The 15,237-nt window shown below is 34.5% G+C and overlaps 1 protein-coding gene across 1 annotated transcript in view; it reads right to left on the bottom strand.

Annotated features, from left to right (window-relative positions):
* The window catches only part of LOC141344265 (corticotropin-releasing factor receptor 2), a 117,879-nt gene that overhangs the window by 61,129 nt on the left and 41,513 nt on the right, over nucleotides 1-15,237 (bottom strand). The window contains exons 4-5 of the mRNA XM_073849097.1: nucleotides 2,746-2,852; nucleotides 114-231 (exon numbers count right to left, since the gene is read on the bottom strand). Of these exons, the coding sequence (XP_073705198.1) occupies nucleotides 114-231; nucleotides 2,746-2,852 (225 nt within the window). The remainder of the gene's footprint in view (nucleotides 1-113; nucleotides 232-2,745; nucleotides 2,853-15,237) is intronic.

Raw genomic sequence — 15,237 nt, 5'->3', positions numbered from 1 at the left:
ATGCAATACCTTCAGTAATACAGTAATACATAAAACAAAATGTTAATGTTAGAAACCTGCTGATGGGTTTACATGCGAATAGGTTGATAAGTAAGTCTAGAAGTGTTTCATACCTCATTCGTCTCATAAATGTTTTGGTCAATCAGTTGAAGCAAAAACCACATTACATTCCTCAGAATGAAAGTTGTAATTAAGTTCCAGTGGATTATGTTGCGAAGGCATCGGATGCTCCTTGAATTTAAAGAGATAAATCAATAAAACAATCATTTCTGCAATTATGCCGTGACACAGTTTTAGCATTGCATGAGCTGATAAAGGAATTACATATGCATGAATGTGAGACTCTGCAAAGAGGAGCCAGAGAGTTAGCAACTACAGTCGTTTGTGAAATATTAATAATTCTGAACATGCATTAAAGGAAATGTTCAGTAACACTTTCTATGAAGCTTGCATATTAAAAGGCATGAAAAGGTTATTTGTTTAAATTTTTTTAATAATCTCTGGGTTGATTTGTTTCTGACAAATGGAAACATTGTGACTTTGTAGTGCTATCAAAATATTGCTGTTTGAGCATCACAACAGCAACCTTAGCTAATGCAATTACAGTAATGACAGAAACTGTCATTTAGCATATATCAAACTCCGATCCTGGAGGGCCGCAGCCCTGCAGAGTTTAGATGCAACTCCAATTAAACACACCTGATCCAATTAATCAAGTCCTTCAGGCCTATTTGAAAACTGCATAGTATGTATGTTGGAGCAGGGTTTGAACAAAACTCTGCAGAGCTGTGGCCCTTCAGTAACTGATTTTGCAACCCCTGATATACAGTCAGTCAATTTAAAGTTTAAAGTATTTAAAGTAGACTTAAAGTTACTTTTATTCAACCAGCAAGTTTTTTTTTTTTTTTTTTTGACCGGAAATGACACAAGATTCTCCCAAAAGATAATATGATGATGTACAAGAGGCATCATTGTGGAAAAAAAAAATTCTCAGCTTTTATTTACATTTGAACAAAAAGTGGCATGTCCAAAATTATTCATACCCTTTGCAAACTGTCACAGTCTATGGAAAAATCCAAAGTTCTATACCATTCCAAACAGTCCAAGCTGTTCTAAAGCATCCTAATTACCCTGATTCATTGGGAACAGCTGTTTTAATCAACTCAACGGGTGAAAAACAGAAGCTCTCTGCTGTTGGTTTGTGGACAGTCATGGCTAAGACAAAGGAGCTCACTGAGGATCTGCAGCTGCGCATTGGGGCTGTTCACAAGTCAGGAAAGGGCTATAAGGCCATATCTAAATGTTTTGAAGTTCCAGTGGCTAGAGTGCAAAGTTTTATTAAAAAATACAAGACGTTCCGCACTGTGAAAAATCTCAGAGGACGTGTTTGAAAGTCAAAAGTGACACCTGTGCTGGGGTGCGTTTCCCGTACAACGACATAACTCGCTGGTTAACCTCCATAGTACGATGCATCGTTGTGGAAACGAACTAACTAGTCACGAGTGTTTCCCGAACACGGTCGCATCTCCGTCGTTTGAACCACATTAGTTCAACAACTTAGGGCCGTTTTTAATGACGTCACCGAGTAATAACTTCTGCTATTTAACTGATTAGGGTCTCTCAAAAATGCAGCTATATTGACCATGGAACCTAATGACTAATTTACTATTTTTGTTCCCTGTCATTTCGCTTTATTTGATGTTTGATTCATTGCGCGTTCTCTCTTACGTCATACTCCGGGGTTCCCTCAGGCATTTGTGCACATGCGCACTATTCATAAACAACGCTTATAAAGGACGCACAAAAATACATAGAGTAAAACGCATTTATTTTTAGATAAAATTGAGGATATAGATTGTACTGCGTGTTAGCTTGCAAACTGTGACCAAGAACATAATTTATTAAGCCCACATGTGTTACTAAGAAGCAACGATGCTTCTAACCACAGGTCGAGAGCTGTAGTTCCAACCAAGTAAGTTTGTGACGCTGTTTGCGAATTTTCGTTTGAACTATGGTGTTGGGAAACACCCAATCGTTGAACTATGTTGGTAACGACGGAACTTGCGACCATAGTTGGCTAACGATGCTTTTGGGAAACGCACCCCTGGTCAGGAGGATAGTGAGAGAGGTAAAAAAAGAATCCAAAGATCACCACCAAGGCCATCCTGATGAATCTGGGCTCTGCTGGTAGCAACATCTCAAGGCAGACAGTCCAACGGACACTGCACAATGCTGGGTTCCACGGACGCAGACCAAGTTTATTTGTTTGGCCACAATGATGTAGCCTTTATTTGGCGTACAAAAGAAGAAGCCTTCAACCCTAAGAACAACATCATGTTTTCAGCCGGTGGACCAGGGAACCTACAGTAATCACAGTAAACAGCACCATGAAAAACGAGCAATACATCAAAATTCTCAACAACAACATCAGGCAGTCTGCAGAGAAACTTGGCCTTGGGCACCAGTGGACATCGTCTTATTATCTTTTGTGAGAAGCCTGTGTCATTCTCATTAAAAAAAAAACTTGCTGGTCAAAAAAAAGTAGCTTTAAGTCAGAATTTGCCAGGGGTCTGAATAATTTTGGGCTTGACTGTATATGATCCTCATTCAAATTAAAGTTTCCATCATTTTCATGATATATCTAATTTTTCTTAATTGAATTAGCATTTATTAATTTTAAACAAGGCCCTCAGTGCAACATATTACTCACAGACTATAGTGCTGAAAATACACAGACGCACTTACCTCAAGCACAGAAAGAGAATGAAGGCAATAACGAGAGCTCCAACAGATATACAGTGACCAAAGTAATTTATGATGAGGGCTATCTTATAATGCATGGGGTACTTTCTCTGTAAAAAAAAAAAAAAAAAAAAAGATTAAATAAGAAACTCTGTCCTGGCATAAGATATGGTAATAAATGACTGCAATTATGGCACAAATCAATAGTTCTTACTGAGTAACCAATATTTTATAGAAGCTTCCAAAAGACTAAACAGATTAATTTATGTATTTCTTATGAGTCCTTGAATAAGGTCACAAAACTGAGACACTGAAGGAATCCAATTGTCCTTTTTGTGTGAAGTGAGAAATTCACTGATGCATGAGCAAGTAAGATGGAGTGAACTAAATGTACAGTATATCTGTTACACAACATCAAATACTGTGTATATGCTTGCTAGTTTCTTGCGTCAAATATGGGCTGCTTTATACAATGTGACAATAGGAAAATAATTGGGCTAAATTGATGATATGCTGCATGTTATTCAGAAAAAGCCAGAGGCAATGTGGATTCTGTAAACAACAGAAAGTAACAGCAGTGACATTATTAGCATTATCTGATTTAAACCAATCAAAACATTTTGGATTGCTTTCATTGTAGCAGAATGTTAAAAAATCTGTAAATGCGGCAAAGAGAAGATTTTTGTATTTATTTATTTTTTGAAAGATCTTATTAATTTATTCATATTCAAGACATATTCAAACATGCCACAAAAGCAGAGGACAATGGGAGACCAGGCAAATGTTATTGCAGCATTTCCTGTTGGAAAACAGATCAAATAAAATGGTGCCAAATTCACTGTAACTCACTTGGAAGCAGTATTTGAAACTTTATGCAAAGCGGTTTTTGCCGAAAGGTATGTAACAATTTGAATATTTACTGCCAGCACCCTGAAATTGAATGTTGCAAGAGGCATTTTCTCACATAACATCACAAGAGTAGTGAGTAATTTATTGAGCAAACTAGCTAGCTAAATAAAGAAAGGAATAAAACTTAATTTTAGAGATTAAATGAATTTTTAAAAATGCAACCAGGAACAGTACAGTCTCATATCTGTACACTGTCTGTGGTTTACGGTCATCTTAAAGGGCACCTACACTCTTAAAAACAGGCATAGAGAAGATTTGTTTTTGTTTTTTTGTTTTATTTTGAAAGATCTTATTGATTTATGACAGACCGTATTCAAGTTTTATATATCCATATATTCATATTCAAACATGCCATATCAGCAGAGTAAGCATTGCAGCTGGTGCAGAGGACAATTGGAGACCAGGCAAATGTTTTAGAGCATTCCCTGTTAGAAAACAGATCAAATACAGAGTGCCAAATTCACTGTAACTCATTTGAAAGAAGTATTTGAAACTTAATGCAAAGGCGGTATTTGCCGAAAGGTATGTAACAATTTGAATATTTACTGCCAGCACCCTGAAATTGAATGTTGCAAGAGGCAGTTTCTCACATAACATCACAAGAGTAGTGAGTCATTTATTGAGCAAACTAGCTAGCTAATTAAGGAAAGAAATAAAAACTTTATATTAGAGATTAAATGAATGACAAAAAATGCAACCAGGAATAGTATAGTCTCATAACTGTACACTGTCTGTAGTTCACGGTCATCTTAAAGGGCAGCTGCACTCTTAAAAAAAGTCAAAGAAGATTTTTTATTTTATTTAGTGCCAGTACCCTGAAATTGAATGTTGCAATAGACAGTTTCTCACATAACATCACCAGTGAGTCATTTACTGAGCAAAACAGCAAGCTAAATAATGAAAGAAATAAAAACTTTATATTAGAGATTAAATGAATGACATAAATGCAACCAGGAATAGTACAGTCTCATATCTGCACACTGTCTGTGGTTCACGGTCATCTTAAAGGGCAGCTGCACTCTCAAAAAACGTCAAAGAGAAGATTTTTTATTTATTTATTTTTTGAAAGATCTTATTGATTTATGACAGACTGTATTCAAGTTTTATATATTCATATATTCATATTCAAGACATATTCAAACATGCCACAACAGCAGAGTAAACATTGCAGCCGGTGCAGAGGACAATGGGAGACCAGGCAAATATTTTAGAGCATTCCTGTTAGAAAACAGTAGACTTGTAGTCAAGACCGCCTAAACCGAGACCAAGACACTACCAAGACCAGAAGGTATCGAGACCAAGACAAGACCAAGACCGAGACCAAGACAGACCATGTCAAGACCAAGACCTAGTCGAGACCAAGACCGATACCAAGTCGAGACCGGAAAAAAAATAAGCAAAATAATGTGAGACAAAATATTAATTGCTTCAGTCTATTTAAAAGTGTTTAATTCATTTTGAAGAATTATTAATAATTTAATACATACTATTTACATTTAAAATATGTTTAACACACCAATTTCTTATATTAAATTTATGAAAAAGTGGTTTGAATGAATAAATGACTTGCTCACAAAAACATCACTGGATGAATCTGTATTTTTGAATCAATCTCTATTCATTGACAAATCCATTTTTTAACAGTTGTTTCCATCTAGTGGCGAAACAATGCAATCGACACAAACGTTATTTGAAGCGCCTATTACTTTCAAAAGATGACGTGCTCTGTTTTAATTTCTACCATAGACATCACATCAGTGTTTATATCCAAACTATGACCTTTAATCAGAATATTGCTGTGATAATATGAATGACTGGGTATTTGAAAAGACTGTTTGTGAAGCTGTTTTTTTTTTTTTTACATTAACATGATGAATGCTCCCTCTGTTAGCGGCAGTGCAAATACAGATTTGAATGTAAGACTTTTTCAAAGGTTTAATAGACATGGGAAATCGTTTCATTTACAAATGAGATCGCGTGCGTGTTTGAATGTCTATCCTTTATTATATAAAATACATCAATAAAAACTGATGCAGTAGCCTGCAGGTGCTGTTCAGGTCGCAGTCTTTATTTTTTCGTAATGATTACGAAACGATTATTTATTTTAGATAATTATTATTTTATTTCAGTTAGTTAGCAAATTTTATGATCGAGGAATTCGCTGACATACTGTCACTACTAGCTGCTGGATATGTGCTTGTCTCTTTTTTTCGCTCTACGCTACACTCACTGAGGCATAACCATTGACTGTTAATATATGACGGTCTGACACAGCGAGACCTTGACAAGACCAAGAGGTCCGAGACCAAGACAAGACCAAGACCAAAGACCGTCAAGGCCGTGACAAGACCGTGGTCTCGAGACATACATCACTACTAGTATCTAATGAATAAGTACTAGTATCTTTTCATAGGTATTGGTATCGAATGTATGAGTACTAATATCTAATAAATAAGAACTATTATAATGAATAAGTACTAGCACCTAAGAGTAAGCACTAGAAGCTAATGAATAAGTACTAGTTCTTAATGGAAAAGATACTAGTATCAAAAAAATAATCTTCATAGGTACTAATATCTAATGAATAAGTACTACTGTCTAATAAGTACCAATATTTAATAAATAAGTACTATTATCTAATGCATAATAGCAGCATGTAATAAATACTAGTGTCTATTTAACAGGCACTGGTATCTAATGAATGAGTACTAATAGCTAATAAATAAGAACAATTTTCTATTGAATAAGTAATTATTCAATATTATTATTATTTCATTAAATGATGCCTAATTTGCATATTTACACCTAACATTTTAGAAAACTTGTAATACAAAAAATGTTTGTAATTTTTAATGCAATCAATCAACTGGGTAAGTAAGGTCTTAACTATTAGTTAATTTTTTACCCAATGCAGCGTCGCCTTAATGGAAAACATACTACAGGTAGTATCTAAAAAAATAAATACTAGTATATTAAATAAGTACTATTTAAATAATAAATAAGTATCTACTTAATAGGTGCTAGTATCTAATGAATGAGTACTAATATCTATTAAATAAGTACTAATATCTAATAAATAGGAACTATTATTTAATGAATAAGCACTAGGTACTAGTACCTAAAATTAAGCACCAGTAGCTGAAGAATTAGCACTAGTAGCTAATAAATAAGTACTAGAACTTAATGGATAAATAAGTACTAGCAGCATGAAAACGGATACTAGTACGGTTTATTGATTAAATGTTAAAACAGCTTGCCATATAGCAAAGAGAACATAAAAGACACACAGAGGACAGTGTTAGGTGATAGATAAAGATATGTTTATTGACACATATCCATCAGTGCGGCCTCCAATGCAATTTATCATGCAATACATCCACGACAAAACAGATCATAGTTCCAGTGCTTCTTTTACTGAACACGCATTGTAAAAACCATGTCGGATTATTGAGGAGGTATTCATCATCTCGTCTCATTTGAGTATGTACACTGAACGAAAACTCTTTTACGGTGGGAATGTTAACTGTCCTGTTACAGACTATGAAAATAGCAGGACATGTTGCCTTCATCATGGCGCTTCATGCAGAACGTTTGAACTTTGGTTGACAACATTTAAGACATGCAATAGATGGTCCGCTCTGTTAGAAACCGTTTGGGTTTCGATAAAAAAAGAAAAGAAAATCACGCTGTAATAGATATGTTTGCTTTCAAAGTATCATAATAGTAAAGATTTGTTGGAGAGAAACAGATATGGCAGTAAAATTGTTATCCGAAAGGCACTAGGTGAGCCGAACGCTACAGCTGTTTAGTCTTCTACAAATAAATTACAAATTTCAAACAGTGCAGTTACATTTGTTAACTTAATGTTTTCCTTTTTGAAACATTTATCTATGAATCAAATGTAAGGCAACACATTACAAAAAAAAGATGAACAAAAGAATATTACAGAAACAATGTACCCAATAAACACACACAGACAAAAAAAAAGACATTTCTATGACATTTTATGTCTCCTGACGCCATTACGATGAAGATATCCTATGGCTTGGAGCCTCCAAAAAGACAAAAATTAGAATGATAAAGACAATTATGATAATATTATGCATAGATTGTAATTATTCTCCCCTCAAAAACTGTCCAACACCCATTTTGACTTTGAGGGGTTGAATAAGGCGACCAGAGTCCATCAGAAGGCGGCATTGAAGTAATAGTTTGCAAACTAAAAATATTGTCTCTAAGACCCTGGTTAATTCCCCAGATTTCCCCTTTCCCATGGTGTCCCTATGCCAGAGTCCAGACAGAAAGACATGGGCATGAGAACAGCGTATAGTTTCCTTCCCAACTTGTGAAAAGATGCTTTCCTCTGGACAGCAGGAGGATAAATGGAATCGGGGAGAAAGAAGGATGAGGCCAAACAACGTCCATGATGCCTTGTGATAGGAAAATCCTGAACTTCAGCACCAATTACTGTCTGTTTTTGAATTCAATTGTGAAACGCAACTTTAAAAAGGTTAATCCCAAGGTTGTTACAGATTTTTCTACATGGTGGACTTACAAATGTTCTGAAGCAGCGTTTTGTGAGTACATAACCTATTTACACTACTGCACAAGTTTGGTAAGATTACTTGCACGTTTAGTGGTGCAATTTACGAGATACACCACATGGACCATTCACTCCAGTAACAAGCAATTCGAAAAACTCTAATATCTTCATAAATGTTTGACTAAGGTAAAAAAAACTTCGGATGGGATATTTACATGTGCTTTGGAGTGCATAGCAATGAAGTCAATTCTACTCCGAACCATCGCTTTAAGGCGAGACACTGCAGGTGAATAGGGTAAAAAAATTAACTAATTGTTATCACCTACTTACTCAGTTGATTGATTACATTGATAATTGCAAACATTTTTTGTATTACAATTTTTCTAAAATGTAAGGTTTTAATTTGCAAACGAGGCATTATTTGATTAAATATGCACTAATTTGCATACATTTCCAGTACAAAAATCGAAACACTGGTTGAAGTCAGTTTCAAAATTCTTGTTAAATTCTTTTGACATTAGAGTCAAAAGTTTTTACAGAGGGAATTTTGGGTATCTCATTTCGTCATGCCATAAAATTCAGAAAAAAAATTAGAACACAAACACTTTATTTTATTTTTTTTTACAATTTTTGGGATAACGTGAATATACAAACAAGCAAATTATATATGAACGAATCCCTTCAAAAACAAAACAAAAACCTTCAGGATATAGACAGGAATAAAAAAATGTGTGGTGTATGTATTTGTTACTCAGGTGGAGATTTATGCTGATCCAAAGGCAAAGTGCAGTAACTACGCCAACACCGAAACTGAGAAAAATGCCTTTTTACGTCAGCTAGTCAAACATGTTGAAACTCTCGTTTCTCTGAAAGGGGACACAATTGAACCAGGAGACTTTGCTACAAGTCCAAACAGTTGTCACAAAGTCCATTTTAAGCCTTAACTCAATTTTGACCAAATGTGTAGTTACTGCGCTTTGCCTTTGGAGGGCAGTATGGCTCAGTTTAGAAGAAAACGGCCTTTATAAATATGTATTGTAATTGAAACCTATTGACACAAATAGATAAAGTGCTATAAGAGAAACACTTGTGTGTTTTTTGGATGCTTTCTTTCAGCTAGTCTGAAAAAGCCCAAATCTCAAACTTGATAGGTGCCTGAAAAAACAGCGTTTTGCCTGCAGTGTCTCCCCTTAATCGGATACGCTGTTTTAAGCAGTCTAGCCTTAAAACTACTGTGGTATTAACAGTTTACTTACTATTTAGACCAGCCCAATTCCTCTCTCTTTCATGTTTATATATGGGCCATTCTACAGAATTAGTGCAAACTGCTGTCACACAATCCACAAACACATTTAAAAAGCATTTAAGTTTTCAAATCTTAGATGTTTAAATATAACAAATCACATAAATCGCACTTAAAATATTGTTAAAATTGTAATAGTTATTGATATATATATATATTTACAAGCAAGACTTAATTGCACAGTTACTAGAAATGTGTTTCTGGGATCCACAAATTGGATATACAAATTGCATTAATACAAATATATATATTTTTTCCAAGATGTTTCCAACTCTCCAGCGTTCATGTTGTGTTTTCTGAGGTAAATCACATGACATGATTATTCACAAGATGATTTATTGACAGTATGATTTCTTGGAAATAGGCTAATAGTTTTCATATTCATTTTTTGTAGCACACCAGCCACCCAATAATAGCATTAAGCATTTTTTATAGGCTAGTTACACAAATTGTATCATTTAAATTCAGTAATTTAAATGTGTTAAATTTAATTCTCTGGCCATTCTATCTGCAAATTCACCCTTAATCCGTTTAATCCCAAATTTTTCCAAGACATGAAAATATCCAAATCATTTGTCATTAATAACTCTTTGAAATAATAATTATTTTTTTGGGAAAAGTGTGTAAAAAAAAGTGTTTTATAGTCAATTGTGACCAGTGATATTATGTGTATCAACATATTTCTGCAGTCATAAAATTGGTTATATATCTATTTTAAACTGTTTGATCACATTCTAAGGTTACTATTATGCATTAAAAAAAAACTGATACAACATTGAAAGGACTACTTAGATAAAAGTATTAAAATAAATATAAGCATCAATGTATTTAAAAAATGTTACTTTATTATAACATATATCCAGGGGTTATTTATAGGAGGATCTACATTGCCTTGCAAAAGTATTCATACCCCTTCATTTTTTGTCACATTTTGTTTTGTTGCAGCATTATATTAAACTGCTTTAAATTAGTTTTTCCCCACATCAATGTACACTCAATACACCATAATAATGACAAAGCAAAAACCAGATTTGCAAATTTTACAAATTTATTAAAAATAAAACACTGAAATAAGTACATTGCATAAGTATTCATACCCTTAACTCAGTACATAGTTGAAGCACCTTTACAGCCTCAAGTCTTTTTGGGTCTGATGTGACAAGCTTTGCACATCTGCATTTGGCAATTATCTGCCATTCTTTGCCTCACTTTTTAACCTCTCAAACTCTGTCAGTTTGGATGGGGGCTGGCAGACATTTTCTAGAGTCCTAGTTGTTCCAATCGTCTTCCATTATGGATAACGCTTCTGTGAACCTTCAATGCAGCAGATTTGTTTCTGAACTCTTCTCTAGATCATCTCCTTAACGCAAGTCTGTCACTGACTACAGGCAGTTATCTTAACCTCAGGACTTGGTTTTTGCTCTGATATGCATTTTCAGCTGTTAGACCTTTTCTGAGAGGTGTGTGCCTTTCTAAATCAGACTCATTCAAATGAATTTGCCGCAGTTTAACTCCATTCCAAGTGTAGTAACATCTAGAAGCAATATGAACGCTCCTGAGATAAATTTCGAGTGTCCCAGAAAAGGGTATGATAACTTATGCAACGGGATCTTTTCAGTTTTTTAGTTTTAATAAATCTGCACAAATGTTTAAAACTTATTTTTTGCTTTGCCATTATGGAGTAGGAAGTGTAGATTGATGTGGGGAAAAGATAATTTAAAGTAGTTAAACATAATGCAGCAACATAACAAAATGTGAAAAAAAAATGAAGGGGTATGAATAATTTCGCAAGGCACTGTACTGACAGAAATCTAATATAATATACACAACTATGTTAGTTTTCAGAGGTGTACAAAGACCTTACAAAGACCTTTTTATTACCTTAGAATGATTATTTCTATCAAATGTACGTTTTTACGCCATGTTTCTACAGTAACGTTAGCCCTAAACAGACAAACTGCTCTAACTTACAGATCGCGTTTCGCCACAATGTTGTTCTTGCGAATAAAACAGACATAATAATGAAAAAGTAACAGTAATATTCAAAATAACATATCAGTTTAATAAATAATTAAGTTAATAAGTAAATAGAATTTATTAATTTACTCTACGTGCAATTCGTACAAATTGTACACTGCACCTTTAAAAAAAAATCGGCCTTCCGCGACGACTTCATATGACGTCATACAGCGATCTGAATACAAGCGTTCCAAATGAGTCTCGGTAAGTTCAGCGGCTGATGCTCCTGTTCTCCTCGCGGTTCTCTGAAGTTTACCTGCAGTCACCTGTAAAAGTACTTGAAATCTGTGGTATTTGCCCCCCTGCCGGGCTGTGGTGGTCTGTGGGAGTGCAGGGGGGCCGAATGGAGTCCTAAATGACCGGTGTGGTGTAGTGTGTTGTGTGTGGTGGGGGGTGTGACACAGTGATTGACAAAAGAAGGTCGGGGTGGTTATTCTCTACTATCTAATGAACTTAAATGGTTTATAGCAACCCCACCCGACCCCGTCCTTCACAATTAATAGTTGTTAATCACTGTCAGCACCTGCTATAAACCATATTTGTGAGTAGATCGAAATCAAATACATAATTTCAAAGTAATGAGGCAAATAAATGACCAAAATAGTTAAAAACAAATTAAATGATAGTGAAACCAAATGATTCTTGTGTTGTTGTCTTGATTTAAACACTTACACAAACTCATGATTCAATTCTAGCAAGATGTGATGACTTCAGTTCATGTTTACAAACTTGAAAATATAGTAGCATGGCAAGCCTTTTTAACATTTAATCTATAAGCCGTACTGGTATCTTTTCCATTAAGTACTAGTACGTATTCATTAGCTACTAGTGCTTATTTTTTAAATATTTGTGTCTATTGTTTAGGTACTAGTGTCTTTTGTAAAGTTACTAGTACTTATTCATTAGATAGTTCTAATTTATTAGGTACTAGTACTTATTCCAATAGTGACTAGTATTTAATAGTGATGTATGTCTCGAGACCGGTCTCGAGACCACTTTTACGTGGTCTCGGTCTTGTCACGGCCTTGACGGTCTTTGGTCTTGGTCTTGTCTTGGTCTCGGACCTCTTGGTCTTGTCAAGGTCTCGCTGTGTCAGACCGTCATATATTAACAGTCAATGGTTATGCCTCAGTGAGTGTAGCGTAGAGCGAAAAAAAGAGACAAGCACATATCCAGCAGCTAGTAGTGACAGTATGTCAGCGAATTCCTCGATCATAAAATTTGCTAACTAACTGAAATAAAATAATAATTATCTAAAATAAATAATCGTTTCGTAATCATTACGAAAAAATAAAGACTGCGACCTGAACAGCACCTGCAGGCTACTGCATCAGTTTTTATTGATGTATTTTATATAATAAAGGATAGACATTCAAACACGCACGCAATCTCATTTGTAAATGAAACGATTTCCCATGTCTATTAAACCTTTGAAAAAGTCTTACATTCAAATCTGTATTTGCACTGCCGCTAACAGAGGGAGCATTCATCATGTTAATGTAAAAAAAAAAAAAAACAGCTTCACAAACAGTCTTTTCAAATACCCAGTCATTCATATTATCACAGCAATATTCTGATTAAAGGTCATAGTTTGGATATAAACACTGATGTGATGTCTATGGTAGAAATTAAAACAGAGCACGTCATCTTTTGAAAGTAATAGGCGCTTCAAATAACGTTTGTGTCGATTGCATTGTTTCGCCACTAGATGGAAACAACTGTTAAAAAATGGATTTGTCAATGAATAGAGATTGATTCAAAAATACAGATTCATCCAGTGATGTTTTTGTGAGCAAGTCATTTATTCATTCAAACCACTTTTTCATAAATTTAATATAAGAAATTGGTGTGTTAAACATATTTTAAATGTAAATAGTATGTATTAAATTATTAATAATTATTTAAAATGAATTAAACACTTTTAAATAGACTGAAGCAATTAATATTTTGTCTCACATTATTTTGCTTATTTTTTTTCCGGTCTCGACTTGGTATCGGTCTTGGTCTCGACTAGGTCTTGGTCTTGACATGGTCTGTCTTGGTCTCGATACCTTCTGGTCTTGGTAGTGTCTTGGTCTCGGTTTAGGCGGTCTTGACTACAAGTCTAGAAAACAGATCAAATAACGAATGCCAAATTCACTGTAACTCATTTGAAAGAAGTATTTGAAACTTAATGCAAAGGCGGTATTTGCTGAAATATGTAACAATTTGTATATTTACTACCAACACTCTGAAATTGAATGTTGCAAGAGGCATTTTCTCACATAACATCACAAGAGTAGTGAGTCATTTATTGAGCAAACTAGCTAGCTAAATAAAGAAAGGAATAAAAACTTTATATTAGAGATTAAATGAATTTTTAAAATTGCAACCAGGAACAGTACAGTCTCATATCTGCACACTGTCTGTGGTTTACGGTCATCTTAAAGGGCACCTACACTCTTAAAAACAGGCATAGAGAAGATTTGTTTTTGTTTTTTTATTTTGAAAGATCTTATTGATTTATGACAGACCGTATTCAAGTTTTATATATTCATATATTCATATTCAAACATGCCATATCAGCAGAGTAAGCATTGTAGCCGGTGCAGAGGACAATTGGAGACCAGGCAAATGTTTTAGAGCATTCCCTGTTAGAAAACAGATCAAATACAGAGTGCCAAATTCACTGTAACTCATTTGAAAGAAGTATTTGAAACTTAATGCAAAGGCGGTATTTGCCGAAAGGTATGTAACAATTTGAATATTTACTGCCAGCACCCTGAAATTGAATGTTGCAAGAGGCATTTTCTCACATAACATCACAAGAGTAGTGAGTCATTTATTGAGCAAACTAGCTAGCTAAATAAAGAAAGGAATAAAAACTTTATATTAGAGATTAAATGAATGACATAAATGCAACCAGGAATAGTACAGTCTCATATCTGTACACTGTCTGTGGTTCACGGTCATCTTAAAGGGCAGCTGCACTCTCAAAAAACGTCAAAGAGAAGATTTTTTATTTATTTATTTTTTGAAAGATCTTATTGATTTATGAGAGACTGTATTCAAGTTTTATATATTCTTATATTCATATTCAAGACATATTCAAACATGCCACAACAGCAGAGTAAGCATTGCAGCCGGTGCAGAGGACAATGGGAGACCAGGCAAATGTTTTTAGAGCATTCCCTGTTAGAAAACAGATCAAATACAGAGTGCCAAATTCACTGTAACTCACTTGGAAGCAGTATTTGAAATTTTATGTAAAGGCGGTATTTGCCGAAAGGTATGTAACAATTTGTATATGTATTTTCAGCACCCTGAAATTGCAAGAGGCATTTTCTCACAAACATCACAAGAGTAGTGACTACTAGTGAGCAATTTATTGAGCAAACTAGCTAGCTAAATAAAGAAAGAAAGAAAAACTTAATATTAGAGATTAAATGAATGACAAAAAAATGCAACCAGGAACAGTACAGTCTCATATCTGTCTGTGGTTCATGGTCATCTTAAAGGGCACCTACACTCTTAAAAAAAAAGGTGCTTCACAATGCCATAGGGGAACCTTTTATGTCTAAATGGTTCCATAAAAATCCTTTCATATCTGATGGACCTCTCTGTTTCACAAAAGGTTCTTTGTGGCAAAAGAATGTACTTCAGATTATAAAAAGGTAGAAAGAGATGGTTCTTTAAATAACCTTTAACTGAATGGTTCTTTGTGGAAACAAAAAAAGGTTCT

Source organism: Garra rufa, chromosome 10 (assembly GCF_049309525.1).
Source record: "Garra rufa chromosome 10, GarRuf1.0, whole genome shotgun sequence".
In the NCBI taxonomy this organism is placed as follows: Eukaryota; Metazoa; Chordata; class Actinopteri; order Cypriniformes; family Cyprinidae; genus Garra; species Garra rufa.
This window is presented reverse-complemented; position numbering and strand designations above follow the sequence as displayed.